At 47.5% G+C, this 23,887-nt stretch overlaps 1 protein-coding gene across 2 annotated transcripts in view; it reads right to left on the bottom strand.

Annotated features, from left to right (window-relative positions):
• Nucleotides 1–8,914: 8,914 nt before the first annotated feature.
• Egflam (EGF like, fibronectin type III and laminin G domains) overlaps nucleotides 8,915–23,887 on the bottom strand; it is a 165,288-nt gene continuing 150,315 nt past the window's right edge. For both annotated transcript variants that reach the window (XM_057789568.1, XM_057789569.1), the window contains 5 exons: nucleotides 22,710–22,788; nucleotides 19,558–19,701; nucleotides 14,145–14,228; nucleotides 10,749–10,852; nucleotides 8,915–10,043 (listed from right to left, as the gene is read on the bottom strand). In XM_057789568.1, coding sequence (XP_057645551.1) covers nucleotides 9,889–10,043; nucleotides 10,749–10,852; nucleotides 14,145–14,228; nucleotides 19,558–19,701; nucleotides 22,710–22,788 — 566 coding nt within the window. In that variant the 3' untranslated portion in view covers nucleotides 8,915–9,888. The remainder of the gene's footprint in view (nucleotides 10,044–10,748; nucleotides 10,853–14,144; nucleotides 14,229–19,557; nucleotides 19,702–22,709; nucleotides 22,789–23,887) is intronic.

The raw sequence follows: 23,887 nt of genomic DNA, 5'->3' as shown, positions 1-23,887 counted from the left end.
CCAGCAGTAAAACTGATTTCAAGACATTTAGTCTTTATAACCCAGGGAAATTGAGATAATGAGAGATGACTTGAACTGATCCAAAATTAGATTGAAGATGATTTTTATTCCTAGAAGATCAGTCTCAGGTTGTGGGAATAAAAAAAGCACTGGAAGATGATTTCGATAAGCTGTCAGATGGAAATAATGTGGGAATGCACGGAACCCAGTGCATTCATCTTTCTGGTAGCTAAATGCTTGAAAGGGAGAAATCATTTTACGTTCCAGCTCAGATTTAAATCATCTGTCCCCTTTCGGCCCCAGCCAGCCTGTCACCACTGCAGACATATGTCAGTGTGCCAGGCAGCCTGAGAGGAAGGCATAAACTGGACTCTGTCTCCCTCTTCCTCCCCCTCAGAGAGCTGATGGAGCCAGGCATGGAGGCCGAGGAAGCAGTATTGAGAGTAGACGGCTTGCTGGCTTGCCCTCACTGCTGCTTGCCCACTCGCACTACAGACAGCTCGCACACCCCATCAGAAGTGAACCAAGAGTTCTCACTCGCCCAGAACCAACAGACGCTATTGGCTGGGCCTGGTTTCTCTGTTTTCTTTCAAGTTTGTGCTGAAGGCTGTTGCCGTGTTTATTATGTGAAGCTGTGCAGTCCTACCCAGGTTCCTGAGCTCACTACTGGTCACCGGGACCATACTGGAGGATGCTCAGACTCCCTCCCATCCCAGGCATCTTGAAACCTGGGCCTCCATGCAGATTACAAGAATGTTAAGGCTGTTATGAGCCAAGAATTCCCTGCAGGAGAGATGCTCGCTTTTGACATGACCCCCTTTCTGGCTATCACTGTAGAGGTGTAAATGCTTGCATATTTAGACATCCCCTGCGCAGTGCAGAAGTTGACAGCATACAACAAAGCCCAGTTTGCTCAGGTCATTTCTTCCACCCTCAAGTGTCGCTTGCACGTCCTCAGGTCATGCGAGCTTCTGCCACTGTTCTTAGGTCCTCGGTCCTTGGTTTGCTGCAGCCCCTGCAGTTTCCCCTGGCACCATGCACCTTTGTTTGGAATTCAGACGGGGGGGGGGCGGGAAGCTGGCATGTGTAACAGCCACAGCTTGGTGCAGTACAGGCCACATTTAGGGGCTTGGCAAATCTTTGAATGTGCCTTGAGGAGAGAGAAAGGACAAGTGCAGTCCCTGGTTATTTTACACAGGGCGCTTCCTTTGGCGCAGTCTCCAGCCATGGAAAGAGGAAGAACCCTCATTAAACTTCTGTCCTTGGACCAGAAGTACCCTGTGGTACCTATAGGGAAATCTTGACTGGATAAATCAATACTAAAGAAAAATTAGAAAGATAAAAGATGTTTGTGTAACCTTGCGCATCATTGACCCTTTTTTAACATTTAACTTTTTGTCATTTTAAACATGCTGTATGTTCTATTTGTAAACTGTGTTTATTTATTTAATATTCCTTGAAAAGTGTATTAAACAGTATTTTATTTATTTATTTATTTGAGACAGGGTTTCTCTGTAGCTTTGGAGCCTGTCCTGGAACTCACTCTGTAGACCAGGCTGGCCTCGAACTCACAGAGATCCACCTGCCTCTGCCTCCCCAGTGCTGGGATTAAAGGCGTGCACCACTACCGCCTGGCTATCAACAGTATATTTTTAAGACTCTGTTCTTTGGTGGATGTGTAAAATGCCAACAGAGAGAGGATAGATGGATTATCTAGTTATATATAACAGATTTCTCCATATTGCCCATCGTCTTACCAAACGGTGAATGACCTCGGATGTCAAACATACTTGACCTAAGTTTGGTCAGAGTTGGAAATAACACTTGACTTTCCTACTGGTGGCCACTCGCACATGTGAGAACTCTCAAACCCTCTTTGCCATAAAATGTGGCCTTTTCCAACCAACCACTTAATGAAGATTTGGATCTAATTCAGAGTTCTGCTCATTTGCCACGTCCTCCAAGATGTGGCCAACAGACCCAGGGACCAGACTTATCCATGGGCTAAAGCTGAGCGACATCTGGAAAGGGCAACTTAATGACTCAGTTTCCTTGGTCTCCGGGGTCCCAACACAAGCCACTGTGTTCCGCCCTGAGATGCAGTCATTGGAAACACATTTATACTCAAAGAAAATAGATTTGTCAGCTATAAGTAGGAGTCCTAAAATAGATTTTTCTTTCTGAATATGAAACTTCCCTATCCTATGAGTGTTTGAGTCATTGTTTAGGGAAGTGAGCAAGTAAGCGGGATATTCTTAGTCTGTAAAAGTACATAATTATCTGCAGGTATGACTCCCAAGAAGCCCTCGGGATTCTTGTGACCTGGCCTGAAGGATTCTTGTCCCAAAATGAGTAAGATGAAACATTATTCTTGTGGTGAGGTTAATAATCAGTGGCCTTAAAGCTAACAAAACGTTGGTACCCCGAGTGCCTAGCTAAATAAGGAGATACTACAGAAAGGAAGAGACCCTTCTGTAAGAGATGGCCTCTGCTGGCCTCGAAAGGATGAAGTGGCCAGTGAGCACAGAGGGTCTGCTGGGCCTCAAAAAACTGCTTGTTGAAAAGAGGAGCAGCAGGCTGCATCCTGCCGCCCAGCTAGCTTATGCCCGAAATAATCACACGGAGATCTGTTTTAATTAGATTGCTGCCTGGCCCATTAGCTCTAGCCTCTTATTGGCTAACTCTCACATCTTGCTTCAACCCATTTCTAATGATCTGTATGTCACCACGAGGCCGTGGCTTACCGGGAAAGATTCAGCATGTCTGACCTGGCAGCTTCATGGCAGGCGGCTCTCTCTGACTCTGCTTTCTTCCTCCCAGAATTCTGTTCTTTCTTCCCTGCCTACCTGAGTTCGCCCTATCAACTAGGCCAAGGCAGTTTTCTTTATTCAACCAATGAAATCAACACAAACACAGAAGGACTTCCTACACCAACTGCTGCCCCGAAGCTGCCTTGTGTTCTGTTTTCATCGTTTCGCCAGCTTCTTGTGAAGACGCTTTCTGCAAATGTTTATGAAATGAGTTTGCTTTGGTGAGGATCTCCAGAGTGGTCGACAGCAAGGCCACTGAGGGCCCAGCAGACTGCTGACCCTCAACAACCTGAGACTTCCCAAAGAACTCCCAGGAACTCTGGTTTCCAGGATAGAGAGGACGAGATCACCAGGTGAGCCTTCTGTCCTTGGCAAGTGGATTTACCCCGCAGGCCTGGTCAGCAGGCTGGAGCCAACTGTCACACAGACTTCTTTCACATCTGAGGTCGTGTGAACATGACCTGGATAACGAATGGGCACATTGTCTACTATGCAGTGCCCCCCATTTTACACCCCTTTCCCATAGTTTCCTCTGACACCACCCCCTCCCCGGGCCCAAGTTCAGCTAGAATGTGGATTGTCTGTCACGGGCACCGAAGCCATCATGCAGGGCCCTGTGATCCCCTCCAGCTCTCCTTCCACGGTTCTATCCAATGCTTCATTTTCTCTGACTCGGCTTTCCTTCGGCCAACTTCCTAGCAGGGCTTTCCTCAGCTAATCCTCTGGCCCGGTGCCCCTAACTTTTGTTATTAAATGAGTATAAACGGCAAATTCCTTGAGCCTCCCTGGCCTTCCTCCTCAGAGGCATTCCTATCCAAGTCCTCTCGCGCACGGCCAAGTCAGAGCTGCAGCCCCTTAGTATCAGACTGTCCAAGGAGACTGCAGCCCCAGGCTTGGCCCCCCACTTAGAAGTGGGCAGCTGGGACAACGGGGCCGGGGCACGCTACATCTTCGGAAACTTCTGTGCCTTTAGACAACCCATTTGGACTTAAAACAAAGCAGAGGAAGAAGATAGACAAATAGCAAAGACTTCTTCCAAATGCTAAGACATAATGTTCCTCCCTGTCTTTCCAGGAAAGAGCTAGCGCTCCTGGGAGCCACACACTTTCTAGGACAAAGGGGTTTCAGCAAGGGAAAGCAACAAAAAAAGGTGAGGCAGAGAGGCGTCGCCTGCTGTCATGCCTTGCGCTTGAAGCTGGGGTGAGGCAGAGGCCCAGGGATCACACTGCTTAACCAGAAATAGTTTCAACAACTCCCCTGAGTTCTGGAGGCTATTTCTAGATGTGAAGGAAAAGAAGAGGGAAAAGAATTGAGCACAGTCCTCACTGCCTGAGAGGGGCCTGAATCCCCACCAGCTGGAGTAGCTGTTTCCACACCTGCAGTAGGAGAGCCCTGAAAGAATTGACTCTCAGCAGGGCTACAACAGACAGACTGGGAGACCCTCAGGAACGGACATTTGCTCAAACCTCTCTATACTGCCAGAACCGTGAACCCCAAGAGGTCCCAAAATGCTCCTTTGTAACCTGTTCCCAAAAAGCTCCAGTTACGCACAGATAAGAGAACAGACGCAGATACAGGGACAGATTCACAAACAGTCTGCAGACAGGTGCATATTGAACACACAACAGGCAGGCAGGATGAGGAAAGATTCAGGGAGCATTCTGAAGCAGAGAATCTGACCCAGGACTTGCTCTCGGCGAAACGACACCATGGGGAAGCACTTTGGTTTCTTCTCTTAAGGTATCAGTATCAGGGTTGTGCCCTAGCACTGAAATCTGACAAGTCACCTATGATAGTGACTCACCCATGGCTGCGGTCAGACACCATGACCTAAAGCAACTTGGGAAAGAAAGGCTTTGTTGAACTGGTGGTTCTGTATCCAGGGAAGTCAGTGTAGGAACTCAGGGCAGAAGCTGGCAGCAGAAACTAAGGGAGAAGCCGTGAAGGGTGCTGCTTATGGCCTTGATCTGCATGGCTCACTAAGCCTGCTTTCTTAGAGCACAGGACCAGCAAGCCAGGAGTGACACCATCTACAGTGAAGCTGTGCCCTCCTACATCAATCATCAACCCCCTCTTTCCCCAAAAATGTACCACAGGCCAATCTGGCGTGGTAATTTTCTCAACTGAGGTTCCCCTTTTCCAAATGACTCTAGCGTGTTTCAAGTTGACATGAAACTGGCCAATACATTACCTATCTTTTTTTTTAAGTCTTTTTTTTTTAAGATTTATTTATTTATTTATTTTTGTTTACAGTGTTCTGTCTGTATGTATGCCTGCAGGCCAGAAGAGGGCACCAGATTTCATTACAGATGGTTGTGAGCCACCATGTGGTTGCTGGGACTTGAACTCAGGACCTCTGGAAGAACAATCAGTTTTCTTAACCTCTGAGCCATCTCTCCAGCCCCATCACCTATCTTTTTACATAGCTTTCATCTTCCTAAGCCAAATAAGCCTGCCTGCTCTGGCCTTCCGAGGAGCACAGCTGGTAAGACGAAATGCAAGAGCGTTGGTTGGACACGTGGTTGAAGCTGATCACACAAAGTGCTTAGCCAGAAGCTGGTGCACAATGTCAGACTGGATATGCTGGCTCCCATGCAGGTACCTGTAATCTAGAGCTTCCAGAGGACAGCCTGGCACCGGCACCAATGCCCTGCCATCTCCGGGACCTCCAAGCTTAGCCTTTTGTGGCCTCCCAGTGAGTGGGGCGGTAGCTTCCATCAGGCCCTTCCTGGTTTAGTCTGTTTTATGTGCATGCCCAATTACAGCGCAGTTGGAAGATAATCTCTGGGTTGAGACCCCCAGTGCGGGACTCAGCTGCGCTCATCTTTCACTTGTTGTCTTCGTGGTTTGGATTCCTGCTGGTGTCTCTCTTTCCCTGCTGGGCTCCCTTAGAGTGAACTTTCCAGAGAACGTTCCTGTTGGCAGCGAAACAGGTGGGCCAGGCGTTCACAGACTTCCATCTCACGGCCAGCTACTGTACGGATGAGGCAGGGATGGAAGGAGGGAAGGGGAAGTCACTAATGCTTTGTCCAGGTCCCCGTGTCCACGCGTCCACCTATGCTCTTTACACTTGTGAGTGTGATTCTCAACCGCTGGAGTTCTGCAGACTGCCCCTGGGCAGTTCCCTCCCAGGGTGAGCTCCTAATGGGGCAAGGGCGGGTGGTCAGGCCACTGTGAGGGGCTGCAGGCCCCTCCTTCTCCCTCTTCTTCCTTTGGGAGCTCTCGGTGCTAAAAACAAGCTTTCTGAGAACCATATTTTTTTCTGGGTTAAAGGTGAAAAATGCAACATTTCCTCCAAGTGGGAAGCGCTCCGCCTGCCAGCTCCGGGCATGTCTCCTAGATCCTTTCTCCCACTTGGAGAGGCCGGAGGGGCGGGGAAGGGAGGAGGGGAGAGGTGGCGGAAAGCAGAGGAGGGAAGTCGGAAGGAAAGGCCAGTTACTGTCGACCTGGGGCAGTTGGGTGTGTGGAAACTAGTGGGCCTGTTTGTGTTGGAGCAGCTCAAGACCCGAATGGGGCTGATCAGGAAGTGAAAGGCAAATAAGAAAGTAGCAGCGAGCAGGAAGCCAGTCAGAGTGGTGACAGACGCGTCTGACAGGATTCTGGGGGCAGTGCAAGGACAAAGACAGTCCGGCAGACTTCCCCGAGGGCGATCTTGGAGGTGGGTCTAGAGAAAATATACAAGGTCGTTAAAGTCCAGTTTAGTAGAAAAAACAATATTATCGGCCTCCACTCTGCTTCTGTTATCCCTGCTTAGAACCTGTGGGAGGTTCTGGGGAGTTTTCTCAGATTCTGATTGAGGGAGCTTTTCAGGAACTGATGCTTCATAGTGCCCTTCCTCCTTCGCTGAGAGGATACTGACCCCCAGTTCCCTGACCCCTCCCTGAACCTTTCTTCCAGCCAGACTTCTCAACCTGTCTCTCACCACAGCCGCCACACAAAAGCCAAGGCTCTGGCCCTACTCCCTGCACGTCCCTCCTCAGAAAAACAAAGCTACCATGTATCAGGCAACAGTAAGGGTAGAGAGTCGAGCAAGACAGAGGCACAGAAGACTGGGGAAGAGAGAGGCCAGTGCTGCTTGAATTGAGCCTGTCCAGTCACAGAGAACTTCACTTAACTCCACTGTCATCAGTCCCAAAGCTTCCATAGAAAAGCAGTTATCAGGGACCCTCTCTCCTCCACGGCGTGTCTTTCAATGACATGATTTGCTAGGGTGGATTGGCACATTAATGGTCCTGATATGTGTACCCCTTCTTATTTATTTTTTTTTTTTCGAGACAGGGTTTCTCTGTAGCTTTGGTGCCTGTCCTGGAACTAGCTCTGTAGACCAGGCTGGCCTCGAACTCACAGAGATCCGCCTGCCTCTGCCTCCCGAGTGCTGGGATTAAAGGCGTGCGCCACCACCGCCCGGCTGTACCCCTTCTTGTATCCACGGTGGATGTTCTTGTATTAGTCTCAGGTCTTCACTACGAAGAGGAGTTCCTTCTCCACTGTGCGTGGGAAACTATTTATTGGATATGTTGTTGTTAACTGGGTGCAGGTGGAACCATACATCACAGTTCTGAACCTGGGCAGTAAGAGGCCTGGCCCGGCTCTCTAGCGTCCCTATTCTCTTCTGCTGTCAACGAGACAGGCGCGTCTACGCTAGCCAATTGGTCCCAGCAAGATGTGGGGTCCACAGAGCAGATCCAAGTCACCTTACCATCCCAGCCATTCTGCTCATGAGGAACTCCAGCAAAGACATGAAGAACCACCCTGTCAAGATGACCAAAGCTGCTAGAGGCTCCAGGCTGGCCATTCAAGGCACAGGAGGAAGTTACTACTGTGAATCATGGGTGGGGGTGGGGCACGGAGGTCAGTTAGGAAGCCTTACTGTGGCAAGAGATAATGGCTACACTTAGAGATTAAAAGCAGCTTAGCCACCAGCCCAGGCTAAACTCTCAACTAGAGATTGAAGACATGAGCCTCATGATTATTTCTGCTAGAAACTTATTCCACAGGGCCGGGGTTTTGTCCACAGAGAGGGCGGGAGAGCCATGGTCTTGTTTCTTGCCCTGTACTCAGACCTGAGACTCCTTACCCTTTGGAGTCCTTCTCTTTCTTGCCCTTTTAGGACCCTTCCTGCCTGCATTCCATCACCCTCTTACCCTCTTACCCTCGCCACCGCCCCTTAACCCCACCGGCTTCCCACCCCGAGAGGCCTTCAGAATCAGCACACACTGTGAGGCCCAAGGTCCTGGGTCATTGCCTTTTCCTAGGATAATGCTCGTAGAACAACAGCTCATCTGCAGGACAATTCCTTGGCCTCCAGTCAGCTGTATATTTTGTTAAAATCACAATGATTATCTCTTTCCCAGAGGACACTCATTCACATTGCACTATAAAAACAACTCTATTTTACCTTAGGAAGGAGTGGCCCTAGGAGCCTCCAGGACAAAGTGTTGGGGTGACTGGGAGACAGTGAGCCCCATAGTCTACTATATGCCTTTTTTTTTCTTTCGGACTACATTCACCAGGTGACCAGGTGACATGGGCAAGAGGCCAAGATCACTATAACTGTTGTGATTAATATTAATCCTTGCCATTAAAGCCTCCTAAACACAAGAGGCAAAAGGTTGTGATACAAGGCAACCCTCTCTGGTTTATTTAGCCATCTTTTTGGAGTCTTAATACGCCTAAAGCTGTGCTTTGCACCAAACTCAAGCCTTTGCTGAGTGGATGCTGCATAAACAAGACTAGAGTCATGCCCGAGACTAATTATAGGCACTTTCAGGAGTGAGATCGTATTGCTTTCCACTTATGGGGGCAGCGTTCATCTCACCTTTCTCTTAGTGGGTCCCGTCGTGGGGACCCGCCAGGGAGCCAGCTGTCCGCAGTCATGTGCACGCATAGCACAGGGCACAGCTGATGATACAGAAAAGGAAGCACCCTTCTCCGTCCTAGCCCAGATCCTTGATCCTGCTGCGGGCATATCCCAAACCCCACACAACCTCGGACTCCAGTAGAGAGTGCCTTTGTAGGTGTGGCCTCTGCAAAACCAGTCAGATCTCCACAAATGTGTTCTGCCTCATCCCCTTTATTCACTTTGATTACAGGTACTTTCCCTCTCTTAAAGACAGCGTGACAGCACCCCACCTCAGCGATACATTCCTGTTACCCTCTTCACTTTGGACAGCATCTTCTTCATACCCTTGGACCATCACTGAGAGAGAGTGGTCGCCTCCCCCAGCGACCCACCCTCATCACTCTCTACCACTTCATCCACACTACAAACAGCCCAAATCCTATCTCATTTCCAAGAAAGCTATTAGGAAAGTGCGCTGTAATTAAGGTCACCCACCTTAACTTGCAAAAGCACCCCATAAGTGTGGACAGTCTGCGGCTATAAAAATAGACACATACAAAAGTACAGCTACAAAATCTGGGGGCCCGTTTTCTTCAGTTTGCATCATAAAAAAAAGGATGTTTGCATTAGAGGTAAGCTTGGGGAATGGGTCCACGGTATGATTATGATTCTCTGTTTAATTCCTCCCCCCCCCCAAACCTTTAATCTTATGGACTAGTGAGAGCACACTGAGTCAGCCAGTGAGGAATGGAAGGGGTTAATGTATACAATCCACAGGCCAAGACTGGAAGTATGAAGTTCAGGGTCACACAGTCATTCTGCTAGTGTTATAAGTCAGGGAAGGACAAAAGTATTTTAATACTGTTCTGTGGGGTCTCTCTCTCTCTCTCTCCTCGCTCAGTCTTGCTCTCACTCTCTTTAACACAGCATAGTTGTTGAGCTACAGCAGACAGTCTCTGGAACTTGGTTTGATGTATGATCTCTCACAGGCTCTATATGTCGAACAACAAAGTCCAGTGCTTCTTATCCACAACAGTCCATTGGGTTTGGCCCACAGAGCATTTGCAGAGAAGGCCACCCAGGGCCTCCAGCCTCGGTTCCCACCAGGGCGTACTTTGTCCTTGGTGACGGGAAGCACACCCGATCCCCAGACCTCTGTGCAGCATCAGGCAGGGTCTCCGGGCCCCTGGGATGTTTCGGATAGAGGCTGTGTCCCTTGGACAAGGCCAGCGGGTGTTACTTAGCCCCACAAGTGTTGATGTTTTTCCCGTCCACAGCGTCCTCCACAAGGGAAATGTGGTAATCCGTGGACAGTGTGAAGTGAGAGATGCAGCCCACGAGGCCTCGCATGTACTGTCTGTTCGTGTGCAGAGCAATTTCCTTCATTCCACCTGCAGGGGGCCAAGATGGAGGACAGAATGAGGAAAGATGAGGGGTCACCAGCTGGAGATTCTGTATGGTCCATTTTAGTGTCCCCTGGTCAAGCTCTAACTGCCTAGAACATCACAAGTATTAGTTTGATTTTGACCAATTGGATACACCTCTGAACACTTAAAAAGGCTGATTTCAGATGTGATTTCTGCCTCAACTGACAATCTTAAAACCGAGTAGCTCTCCAATAGATTTTGAAATATTATATAATGTCCATAGGTACTGTCTTGGCAGCTTTCAACCAAGCTCACTTAAAAACCACAAAGGGTATTAATTAATCTTTTTTTTTTTTTGTCAGTGTAGTGGATTATTAGCCATTTATAGGAATTCTACTCATTCTATTCTGAGAGGGGACACAGAGCCGGATCCTCCTTCCTTAGAGAGAACTCATGTGGGCTATATTTAGAAAGTTCCTATTCTATAAACAAGAAAAGCATGGTTTTCCTGGTGGATGACTTCAGAGCACAGAGGCAAAGTGAGTGAGTCCCTTCCTGCCTCCTCAGCCGTGAGTCAGAAGTTCAGAACATGGGAGAATGGACTCTCTGGACAGCTTCCTGATTTCCAGGTATTTGATTGACCCTGTTGAGTACACAGCCCAGGGGCAACAAATAAAGGTCTAACGAGGAAAATCCCTGACGGATTGAGCTTTGGTCAAGGTCACTTACCCACATACAGAGGCCCATTGATGTTAAGTTGCCTCATCATGCCAGGTGACTTGCCTGTTCTGGCTCCATAGTCATCCACCGTCATTTTCCCAGATTGGCCATCCCTGCAAAGCAAAGTAACCGGAAACCAAATGAAGTAAACGATCATCGTCGGAGTTAATTCAGTTATTTGGATTTAGAGATATAAAAGTATCTATCATGTGCTAAGTGATGATGTTGTAAAGCGCGCATACACACACATACAAACAAACACACACACACGTGTACACACACAATGCCGGCTTTTATAGCCCCATGCGAAGTAGAGCCAGCTCTGAATCACTCCCTGATACCATCTATTTATTCCTTGAGTTTTCAAAAATGTCTTCCTGCTGGGTCCTCTATATTTTAAAATGAACTGTAGGCCTTCCCACCTGGATGCTATGATGGACAACGACCTTCATAGTTTGTCTTGCTTGAACTCCCATCCCATTGCTCTAGACTACTCCCACTTACTTGATTTCATCGGTTATGGCATTTTTTTCTTCTTTTTAGACTAAAGAGTTAAAAGATATACCTTCTAATCACTTTTTATCTTAGATTGGAAAGAAGTATAGTCACCTTCTGAGCTCCATAATACACAATTCATTATGCTTATTGCTCACTACTTGTCTTTTTCCTCCCAGAGGAATGCAAGACCACCAAGGCAAGGCCTTGGTTTTCCTCAATGATATGTCTCAGGTGTCTGGAATAGCGTATGGCTCATACTAACAGATCCATAAGCAACCCTTATATGAAATCATAACAATTACGATCAACTTCCAGAGTTATTGTGGAACCCATCTGTTATGCATGCAAAGCACAGAGTACCTTACGCACATCTTACTCTATGGAGGTGGGCTAAGGAGCCTGCTGCTTATATCCACATATTATCATATGATTGTTTTTACCCACCAAAAAATGAAAAATACAGATCTTAAACTTCTGTGAATATGAACTGTTGTAGAGCGCTGTGTCTCAATTATCTGGCATAAGTGGATGGATAAATGAGACATTTCTTCTACTCTGTTAGGCGTCATGTTTACAAGACCAAAGTCATCCAAAGCAAGACAGTGCACAAAGCAGCCCCCTCCCTTTAGCAGCTCCCTCTTTGCTTATTCTGCTGTCTCTGAAAATTAAGACATCAACCCAGTCCTTCTTGCCATATGTGATAGCTATAGCCACACAGTTCACAGATACTCCAACCCATCATGCTGACCCCATCTCCTACCCAGCCCTCATTGTAACCCACGACATTCTAAAAATGAAATAAGTGATGTCAACAGGAGGGTCTGTGTCTACTGAGCTTTCCGCACATGCCAAGCTCGATGTTCTGGCACACGACGTTCTTCTGAGGGAACATTCCTCTGTATTATTTCTCCCAAACGTCTGAAATCCCTGTGTGTGGGCTGCAGCCTGGGGTGGAACAGAAATGTTTTTGATCTAGGTTCTACCCACAGCAATTTATACAGTTTGGAGAAACGCATTTAACATGTTTCCTTAGATGTCTAGGAAGGGACTGGTGACCCTACCATTGTGTATCTTCATGTACGTAATCAAACCACAGTAACTATGAAGGTTTAAATTCTCCTACAGTGTGTGACTAGTCTACCAACCATTCTGACCCAAGGTTATAAGCAGGATCTATTCCCCGATGCTACTGGGACAGCAGTTGAGACTAATGTGGTTGGTGCTGAGAACCAAAGCATTGCACATTCCTTTGGACATGCCTGCATGCAATGTCCTTTGTAAATGAGAGAGAGGGAGTGAGCTATTCACTTCAGAATGTTTTCAGGTTAGGTTAGACTCTGCATTTTGATTTGTTTTCTAGAAAGAAAAAATGAGATCCAAATCTGTAAATATGCATTACGGAAAACCATTTTTTTTTTTTTTAACAAATGGAATTGGGGACTTTGTCAAAATCCCCACACACATCTGGTCTTTGTGGGCTGCCTGGCAGTGGATAAACATAAGTCTGCTTTTGTGTCCTCAGCAGTTTCTGAGGTCCTAAGGCAAGCCCCATGGTGAGGGCAGGAGGCTCGAGAAGGATGAGCTCAACACAGCCTAGGTGGAAGCAGAAGAGGAATTTACCAATGCTGAGCCCCCATGGTCCCCAGGCCTCACACTGACCATTGCCTGCTGATTCCACAGCAAGTTATAGTCCTTTTTTCAAGGAACTGCAACCAGAATCTCTATCCAGCTTTTTTTCTCTTTGGACTCATTTAACACATGCTACTAACATTGCTGATTTGGACTTGCTCTCTGAATAAGGACACATGCGGCAAAGCTGTAAAGGCTCAGGAACAATCTGCCTGAAGTTAATCAAAAGTCAGCTTGGCAATTAGCATTGGGAGGGCGTGGTTACGTTACAAGGGCTAGGTGAACATTCATGATTTCTAAAGCTCAGATAACGTTTTTTCAAAGGGGGAGGATTGCTTATGCAAGGACCCTGAGAGCATCCTTTAAAGTCTTCATGCCCCCTGATTTCCATCTTGTGGGGTTTTAAGGCCCCACTCTAACTTAGCCCCTAAAAAGTGTGTTCCGCACATAACAACAGATGCTAACAAGGATATGGACCAAAAGGAACTCTTAGAACTTTCTGGTTATAATGTGAACTAGTTCAACCACTACGGAAATTAACAAGGAGATCCCTTAATAAATCTAGGGATCCAACTGTACAAGTCCTTGGGAAAACCCCAAGGATTCCAACCCTACACGTCACACGGATGCTCACACACTAATGTCTACTGCAGTGCTATTCATAAGAGCTAAGTTACAGAAGCAACCTCAGTGCCCAGTAACCAAAGAATGGTTAGCAAAAATGTGATTTTTTTTCAGTCATAAAGAAAGAACAAAAGTGACATTGCTCAGGAAAATATATGCTCCTGGAGATTATCTTATTAATCAAATCAAACTTGTCTCAAAAAGACAAGTATCATGTCTTTTCTCTTTTGTGGTCTTTTTATTTGTAGATAGATAAAATCACATGTGTACATGTGACATGGAAGTAGAGATGAAATTGTCCAAGGGACCAAAGAGAGGGCCAATGGAAGGGGTAGAGGAGATTGATATATGGCAGGGATGAACTTGGCATACATTAGATACTTGTATGAAAATGTTCCTGTGTCGTACAATGCGGTGTAAAGTAAATACACACACGATACAATTTGTTTTCTCCAGGCTATCTCCTTCCACTCAGAGCAGATACTGAAGTTCAGATTCCGCCGAGCGGTGTCAGTAGGGGACATGGGTGGATACTGGCAGCAACATGAGGATGCCAGGTAAAGCTGGGTTAGAGGGCAGAAGGACAGAAAGGGAGCTGGGCACACATCCACCCTCTTGTAGCCCGGCTCTGCCTCCCATCTGGCAGGTGCTCACCTGACAGCCTTAACCCGGTGCCACCGGCCATCACTGAAGGAGCCGTTCACCACGATGGAAGCCACACCACTGCCCAGGTTGTAGCTAAGGAAGAACAAGGAAAGGAACGATGAGACACAGACGTTCACAAAGGCTCTCACTGCCAAAGCTCGCCCAGAGAGCGATGTCCTTAACTCAAAGTAAAAAGGCTGGCACTCTCCAGGTTTGTATATGAATGAAGGAATTTTTACATTTTCAACTGTGGTGGGATAAACATTACACTTACCATCTAAGTCACTTTAAGTGTATGCTTCAGGAGTGTTAAGAATATTCTTGTGTAACTACCATGTACAGTATTTCCATCTTGCAAAATGAATGCTTCAGAGCTCTAGGGCCCCCTCCCCCCAGCCCTGAGAACCACTCTTTTCCTCGTTAGCTTTGGCTAATTCTACTTTAACCCAGTTAAGTAGAATCACATGACAGCTGCATTTTTATGAGCGCCTTCCTTCACATAGGGTAAGCTCATCAGGGTGATTCAGGCCCGTGTAGAGAAGCATTCGTAGTGACAGTATTGGGACAAACGAGAAGAATTTATCATCTGCATGGTTTACACAGTGTTTCTCTGAAGTTCCTGTCCACCCTGAACCTCAGAATGTGGCCTTGTTTGGAAAGAGGGTCTGATGCAATTGAATCAATGAAGCCACACTGGGTAGGAGGGGCCATCAATCAATATGACTTAGGTATCATTATTCGAAGAAATTTGAGCACAGGGACACATAAAAGGGTACGTGGGATGAAGGCAGAGCTAGAAAAATCAAGGGTTGCCAGTCAGCACTAGGACCTCAGCCAGAACCACCAAAAGAACCTCCCTTGATCCTGCCAAGGAAGCGGTGATGGCAACATGCTGAATTTTGGGTTCCTAGTCTCCAGAAGTGTACAAGCATTGATTTCTTTTTTAATGTGATAAAAGTCATCATAATTTATTATAAAAGTCCTAGGAAGCTATGAAACATTTTCACTTTAAGAAAGAAAAAAAATGTTATTGAAGAGTAAGCTGAACTCTAAAGAGTTGAAGAGACTTTGAAATCACAGAGGTGAGATATAAAATGGAATTTCTCGGGCTGGAGAGATGGCTCAGTGGTTTGGAGCATTGCCTGCTCTTCCAAAGGTCCTGAGTTCAATTCCCGGCAACCACATGGTGGCTCACAACCATCTATAATGAGATCTGGTGCCCTCTTCTGGCCCGCAGACATACACACAGACAGAATATTGTGTACATAATAAATAAATATTTAAAAAAATGGAATTTCTCGCATCCTCTGCCCTGCTATTTTTGATGTCAGCTCTTGTAGCATTTTAACTCCTTGATACATGTGAAACCCTCCAGGAATCAGAAGACATGGGTGTGCTGACCGAGAGACAGCCCTCTTGACCCACTGAGTATGCAGTTATACTAATTCAATCCGGAAAATATTCAATGAGTGACTACTCTAGCCTGGGCAGGGAGCCAGCTGCCTAGACTTCCCCTGAGTAACACCATCCCATCACGTGCTGATCCAAGCGGGGTCCACAGGGGCAGCTTTGCCCTCACTCGGGAAGGGAGTTATCTAAACACGGCAGGGGGAAGAGGAAGGCTCCAATGAGACGCTGGCTCCTTCCAGATTACTCGAGACCCTTGTTCTGAGAACAGAGTGAAAATAGAAAGCACTTGGTTTTCCCGAAGAAAGATCTATAGCTCATTCATTTCATAACAGAGTCTCAAGGAAACAGCACAGCCACAGCGTTAAATCAAGAAGAGAAGCTGTGGAGACTTAACAAACCGTGGGACACAGCTGCCACCCAGACCCTAAAGTCTGCACCACTCTCTAACCTGCTTTTCCCGCATCAAATGTCTCTTATAAAATAGCCAGCAGGTGAGGCTTGTGATGATTCCTTACGGGGAAGCCAAATGGGTCTTGAAGGAAAGAGTGGCTGTGGGTCCGTAGGGTAGCTTAGAGGGGAAATGTGCTTTCTCCAAAGCCTGGCAGCTGAGCTCAAGTCCCAAGACCCACATGGTGGAAGGGGAGAACTGGTTCCCACAGGCTGTCCTGGAATCTCCATGTGTGCACTATGGTTCGCACTGGCACACACACACACACACACACACACACACACGCATGCACACGCGCGCGTACACGCACAGTGTGGGAAGTAAATACATGTAACAATTTTTAGAGAGGAACGAGTATAAAGCAGAGTCAGGAGGTTGGCTAAGTGACTGTGTGTAACTTTGCTGAGTAGTAGCATGGGTGACGTCACAGACACTCAAATTCTACACACCTGTCTGCATCTTCTGTCTTGCCAACTTACCAGCTCTATTACCGTAGGCGATTCACCTAGTTCTATCAAGTACAGGTAAAGACACTTTCCCTGAAGGACTATAGGGAAGGTTCACTAACACAACACAGAGTAGGAACTAAAGAAATAATGTCACCAAACCAAAATTGTGGGGCTTGGCGATGCTTATTCAGGAGCTTGACGACACACCCTGAGAAGAGGGGAGCCCTGTGGGGGAGTGAACCCAAAGTGGTAAACATGTAACTAACACGTCAAGAATGCTCAGGTCCTACAGTCATGTAGTTTACACAATCCAGAACTCATTATCAATCTGAAAATGGCCTTGAATTCCTGATCTTGCCACCACCTCCGAAAAGTTGGGATGATAGTTGCATTCAGTCAGATCTTCCCAGGTAAGGTACCGATTTCACCATGGTAACAGCAGCAGCAGTGACTGCATTGTGCAGAACTGTCCTATAGGGCTTCATTGCTAGGTTAGCTCATGGAGGCTGCAGCTTGTGAAGCCCAGGAAACACTCAATGGAGGTGAGAGTTTGTATTCCTGTTACCACTAAAGACTGATTGTGCTTGATCCTGTACATGGTCCTCCAAAAATTAATTCAGTTCATCCTCACAAAATCCTTCCAAGCAGACTTTTCCTCACAGAAGCGGAGCCAGAGGCTGGGAGAAACGAAGTAGCTTGCCTGAGATCACATGGCCATGGGGCTCAAGTGCATGGATCCCCGAACACACTTCAGACCCTATTTCTCAGGGTGTGCTTTCTAGAACATTTGGGTGCTCGGTACCAATAAGATTCCAGTGCACACCAACACTAACTCCATCAGAGCCTGGGTGGGCAAGCCCAGGAATCTACCTCTGGGACAAGCTCCCCAGTGAGAGTTAACTCACTGTGTGCCGGGGTTTGTAGACCACCTGCCTGTATCATAATCTTGCTTGTTCCCAGCCCCGCCTCGACTTCCCTCGCATGTGTTGAATGGATGGTTAAAGTCAAACTACCCAGAAGAACGAGCCCAGTGAGCAGCAATGGGTGACTCCAGATGTTGGTGCCAATCCTGGTCCTGCTTGGGCTCCAGAGGTGTCCACAGAGCACGAGAGAGCCCAGGGACAACTTCAGCAAGTCAAGAAAGAGATGGCGACCCAGGGTATGAGTCCAAGGTGGATCAAGATATTAGAAAGGTGGGAGGGGTGGACAGTGGCTCTTCCAGGGCCTGGGCGAGAGCTGAGCTGGCGGCAGCCCCTGGCCAGTTTTCTCGGGTCTCCATGCATTGAATTTAGTTGGCAGTTGAGGGGGAGTTGGGCCACCCCACCCTCCACTTGGCTATCATTTCAGTTCCCTTTTCTGGGTACAGCCAAGTACTTGAGGCCTGGGTGAGGTTAACCACAGGAAAACCACAAAGAAATGGCTTTGAAGCAGCAAGCCGACAGGGTGGGGAGGGTTCCTCCTCATCCAACCTTGGGGCCAATGAGGAATGGGGGGCAGCGGTAGGGTCACAGGTCAGGGGAGGAGGCACTGCTGGAGAAGAGCTGCCCCTCACTTGGCAGTGTCTGCTCCTCAACTACATACCTCTACAAGGTCCCCTGTCACAGGGCTGAATCACAGAGCAGCTGTGACGTGAGAGTCACGTTCCCTCTCAAAATGTCTTTTCTTCAAATTCAACGGCTTCATGTCATCCTCACCTGGCTGGCAGTAACCCCACTAGGCTCAGCACACATGATAGACCAAAGCCCTGGAATTCAGTCTTCATTATGTTTGTAGCTGATTAATTTCTTATTATTTATTGAACACTTGGGGGGTCCTCATCAGAGAGGGGGAGTACTAACGGAGTTAAAGCTTAACAAACAGCCCCCACCATGGGGGAAAATATCCCCAGAACCAGAGCAGAGGCTCTCAGTGGGTAAGTGGACCTCTTGGTGAAATGGTCACAATGCTCTCAGGTCAGGCTGGGGCCTGGGATTGACATTTCTAACAAGTTCCCCAAGGGTGTGGCTACTTGGTGGCAACCTCCTTCCACAATCTGGATGCCCTGGTTTTTCATAGTTAACAAGACAGGGCCCTCCCTTTAGAAATTGAACTCTCACTCATTCTAGAAAAGAGAAGAATGGGGAGAAAGTGTTCAGGTGATTCTTTAACGGCTGCATAGCCATCCTGTTGACAACTTAAGGAGCAATAGAAACTAACTTAAAAGGAGTAGCAGCTGCCAGGCAGGCATGGTAAACGCTTTTAATCCCAGCACTAGGGATGCAGGTAGAGGCATGGAGAGCTTAGTGAATTTAAGGCCAACCTGATGTTTATAGAAAATTTCCAGGTCAGTCAAGATCAGGTAGTAATACCCTGTTTCTAAAAAATAAAATAAAATGCATTCACACAGACAGGTACACACAAATAAAAGTAATTTAAGAAATTAATCTTTAAAAAAGGAAGGCAGAGATTCTTGGCCAGCCTTACTAGTTCCGCTCAAGTATTTACAAAGATCCAGGTGTTGCGTTGCTCCGTGCAGAGAGGACTCTGCACATCTTTCTCCTCACAGAACAACACAAAGCAGCAGGCTCCCTAAGGTTACAGAACTAAGTCAGGCAGAAGGAATTTAAAGACAAGGCTCCCTGAGTCGTATTTTCGGATCTCCCCAAGCTGACCAGTATCACTTTCACATCTTGCAGTCCACAAGTGGGGAGCTCGCAGTAGGGATGCACTAGAACAATGGGGACAGACTTGCTCTGCAGAGAGCCAGATAGTAAATGTTGAGACTTTGCCAAACTGTTCCCTTGGAAGCTACCTCGGTGTGCCACAGCCGTTGGAATGCAGTAAGAGACAATATATAGATAATATATAAGAGACAATATATATGGATGAGTATGACAGCAGTCCAATAAAACCTGGAAAAAATTGGCAAAATTGGGAAGTGGTGTGAATTTGCCTCACAGGCATAGATGTCACTGATGGGGGGAGAAAAGAGACAGAGATGAGGCTGGAGCCTTTGGCCACTGCCAACTCCAGCGGAGTGTGTTTGGGTTACTCCTGCGCCACCCTTCCGCAACGTCTGTACTGTCTAGAAGAAACTTGAAGATGCAGCTGAGGGCAGAGCTTGGGAGGAAGTTACCTGAACACCAGGGCTCCATCCCGAAGGCCCAGGGAAATGAAGTCACTGTTAGGTCTCAAGGGACTGTCCCCCCTCCACAGCAACAGGCCATCCTTGGTGGTCGTCTTAAACCTCATGAAGGCGTTTGATCTGGCTCCTGACACCCTGGAGGAAATGCACAAGGGAGTCCATGAAATGAAGCACCAGCATCTGTTTGGAGCCATCCCAGACTTCCCTAAGCAACCAGATGTGGAGATAAACTTCCCTCCCTGCTTCTATGCACACCAGGCAAATAGAAGGAGCTCTAACCCCTGCTAGTCACGGAGCTCATAAAACATCCTGGATGCTCAGTGAGCAGCAGTATCTGACCCTGCAAAGGAACACTTTCAGAAGAAGACTCTGGCCAGCGTCACAGTCCCAGGCAGGTGGCCCGATGCACCAGACTTTTTCCTTTCCTGCCCCATTACTCAATATCTCTTGGGAAGCTGCTCCTCATTTCTCAGCAGAAAGTGGGCTTCACAATTTCTACAAGGCTCAAATCAGTAGTTTCTTTGAGGTCTAATCATGGCAGTGAAAGGCCAGCATGGGCAGCAGTGACTATCCTTGGGCCTTTCTGGAGGGGAGGGGGAGATGGACTAGGTTGGGGTTCTCAAAGGAGGTGACTTGATGGAGTGGCTGTTGGTTTTCGAAGGGTGGCATGACAGATTCCTAGAGGAAATCACAGGAAGCTACGAGGATAGTGGGTGTCGAGCAGAATGACTTTCGGGCTGTATGCATCCCTGGGAAGAGGCTCCCGGGCTCCTATGTGCCTCTCATTTCCAAAGGCTAGTTTAGAAACTCATCTGGCTAAAACGATCAACATTCCTCCCATGGGGCCTGAGAGGCTCCAGCAAAAGGTGAGGCAGAAGGAAATGTAAGTTAATATTGCCATTAACAAGACACTATGAGAACCTAAAGCCAAGGCTCTTGGAGTTTAGATTGTCAGATCTTGCCAAGCTGGCCAGTGCCACTTCCATGGCTTTTACACTGCCGGCAGGGCGCATACAGTAGCAACAAGGGACACAGATGAGGTCCATTTTTTCCTTACCCATTCTGGTAACAACAGTGGAGAGAAAGCATTTTTCTTTCCATTTTCCCTTCAGTGGTACCATCACACCGAGTTCCAGAGTTCTATGATACATTCAGTAGTGGATCCTGGAGGGCTTCCTGTCTAGGCTTGCCATGGCCTGGTCTAGACAGGAAGGCACCAAACTTGTCTTCCTCATACAGGAAGCCCAACAGTCCAGCTTCAGGCAATTCAACCCTGAAAAGTCTCCCAGGGAACCTTCTAGTCTCTGATTTCTAGTCCCATCTTCCTATCCCCACTTGGCAATATGGACTGGCATGAACCAGTCAAGCCAATTTCGCTTCTCTTATCAATGCTTGAATTAAGAGCAGACATATAACTTACTATCCAATTTACCAAGAGGACTCTGGGGGAAGCTTCCTTCTCTTTATTGAGAACCCTTTACACTTCCATAGAACATTGCCTAATTTGATAATCATCCTACGAGTGTCCTATGAACAGCTAAAGAATTTGTTGAGAGTAACATGACAGACATATAAATGAGATTTGGGGTCTTTGGGGACAGAGCAGATTCTCTGGATTAATCAGCCCAGCTAAAGACTGTACTTATTAGAGTAAATCCCCTCCCTGTTCAGGACATTTTCAACTGTTTTATGTTACTTGACCCTCTGAAGGCATCAAACTGAAATAGATCATGAACACTTCCATTTGCATAGCTTCACATGGGTGCACATGCGCCTACCTGCACACATCAACACATGTGCTCTAGTAGAGGCTTCTCCATCTCCTGCTGCCACTTAACTGGCACTAGCTCCCCTTAACAGTTGGTGGCCTCTGTAAGCACTGGAGACTGATGACTTGAACTCCTTACAAAACGCTCTGCCTTGGGGGGCTGAATGACCTTCTATGGTAGGGAGGGAAGGACCAAAGAAGGAAGAAAGTATACTTTGGCTGGAAATGCATCTCACTGAAATCCTCATACCAAGGCAATAAGCAGAAGCTGTGATTTGGGAAGTAAAGTAGGGACTACTTCCTCCCACAAACCCACCCCTCTCAATCCTTCCTAAACAGTCCATCAACTGGGAACCAAAAACTGTATATGTGGCCATCCTAATTGAAATCACTGTAATAGTCTGATATGCCTACAGTCACCCCCAAATGATCCAGAAAAATGATCTTTCAATCAAATTTGCTTCCCCAAACCCTAAATTCTGACCTAAAGCAGGGTGGCTTTAGAATAAAGATTTGTCATCTGGTACTATGAACCCAATCTAAAGGCAAAGGAAAATTCTAGAACAACTTTGCTAATGGTTGAAAGGTAGATGAACATTATCACATTATCAATGACAAAGCACCAAGGGACAAATTGAAGTTGCCAACAGTAAACTTGGCTAGATAGAGGGTTCCCTAAGAGCCAACTTCACTCCTTGCCACATATACAGGCTGCTTGAAATTCTAGTTCATCCCTGCCTCCAGGGACCAGAAGCTGTAACTTGGGCATTTGTATGATGCCTTCTGTCCTTATGTCATGCTCTTCTCTCCACAGGAGAAAATCTGAGCAATCTCCACTGCACAGGCAGAGCCCCAGGAGCACAGTCAACCTTTGCTCCTGGAGACATGGGTACCGGTCTGGGATGCAGGGGCTCTGAGCTATGTGTCTGGCTGGGAGCAACTGGGTCCTACAACTGGCTCCAGGCAGATCTGCAGGCTATGGCACAGAGTAGCACAGAGCTAAGAGCCCCACTAAGGTCATGGGTGGGGGGTATGTCATCACACTCCAGCCACAGGAGCGTCCAATTCCTTCTGCCTCTCAAACTGGAACGCTGGAAACCCCAGGGGCAAGCAAGTCACATTCTTCCAGGCCCTTTGACCAAAAAGCTTTGGAGTGCTTATAACGAATGGGGTTGTTTTGGAAAACTAATGCCTTTGAGTTTAGTTTATTTGTTTTGTTTTGTTCTTGTTTCTATGTTTATCTCATGTGCCCCACCCCCACCCCCTGTCTACGGGGAGAATTATTGTCTGGCATGGAAGATAAGGATAAGCTCTGGGAGTGATGCTGAGAGACTGACATCCAGGGAAGAAGCAAGCTGCGGCGCTGGTCCATTACCTCTTGAGGATATCTGGGTTGTCATAGGTCAGGTAACTGCGGCCGATGAACTGCGGGATCTCAATGGCTTCCGTAATCGCTGAGACAGAACAGAAAATGGAAGTTATGAGGCATGTGGCCCTCTTGACCTCTCCGCTCATACCCGTGTCAGTAACATGGCCGGAAAGCTAGCAATGGAATGTGGCATTTGACAACTTGTCAGCCCCTTCCTCTGAACTGAGCATGCACTGGCCGGGCTCACGGCAGCCTGGCCCAGTGGCCTGGCAGTGGTTTCTCCCCTCTCTCCCTTCCCTGGGGGCTGGCGGTCACTGTCACTGGCCTTGGCACTGTTGCGAAGGCGGTGCAATGTGCTGAAACTTGAACTGTCCCCAGCGCTTCTTGGAAGCTGGAGGAGAGCCTGAGCCATGTGGAGAGCAGCTGGGGATAACCCCAGAATTTTGCCAAGGGAGGCAGAGAAAGTCAACCCCAAACAAAGTCCAGTGGGGTTCTTTATTTAGGGATCATCTACCGAACTCCTACAGCTCCGGTGAAAGAATAGGGATCGCAGTGTTTGAGCTCTGAGTCTTCGCTTAGACATGTGCAACTGTACAAAGCCCTCACCCTGAACTCATGGAGAAGCACAAAGAGAGGACAGGCCTGGCTATTCCCAGAGAGACAGAAAGGGCTCAGGGCTGGCCCACGCTCCCCAGCTACGACTATAGCAGACCCTAAACCAGAACAGCTGCCTCATTCTGGCTCCTGCCCACCCCTTACTTTCCAGTATTTTAGAAGCGAATTTCCTTCCTCCCGATTTCTCATCACTTGGTTTCCCTGAGGAATCACCCTTTCGTACACATCAAAAGGACAGGCATGTGTGGTGTGTGGTGTCACAGACTGGGATGTGTGGAGGGGATTTCTGGGAGAAATAACCACGCCACCTTCTTCTTCTTTGGAAAGATACAGTAGTAACTGCTTAACAAAGCCAAGGTAGAACACATCTCAAATTAAAAAGAACAAAACAAAACCAAAACCAAAAAAAACAATGTGTAAAACAAGATAATGACTAGCCGATGAAACAATGACAGTTTCAAGAAGACATGTGGTTGATAAGAAGAAGACATGGCTAAGGACTCCAAACCCAGGGAAGAAAATGTATCATTTGATGCTGTAGACAATGGGGAGAGTTTAAATGTGACTTT

The sequence above is a fragment of the Chionomys nivalis genome, chromosome 15 (genome assembly GCF_950005125.1).
Source record: "Chionomys nivalis chromosome 15, mChiNiv1.1, whole genome shotgun sequence".
Taxonomy (NCBI): Eukaryota; Metazoa; Chordata; class Mammalia; order Rodentia; family Cricetidae; genus Chionomys; species Chionomys nivalis.
Note: the sequence above shows the minus strand (reverse complement) of the source record. Positions and strands in the feature narration are given on the sequence as shown.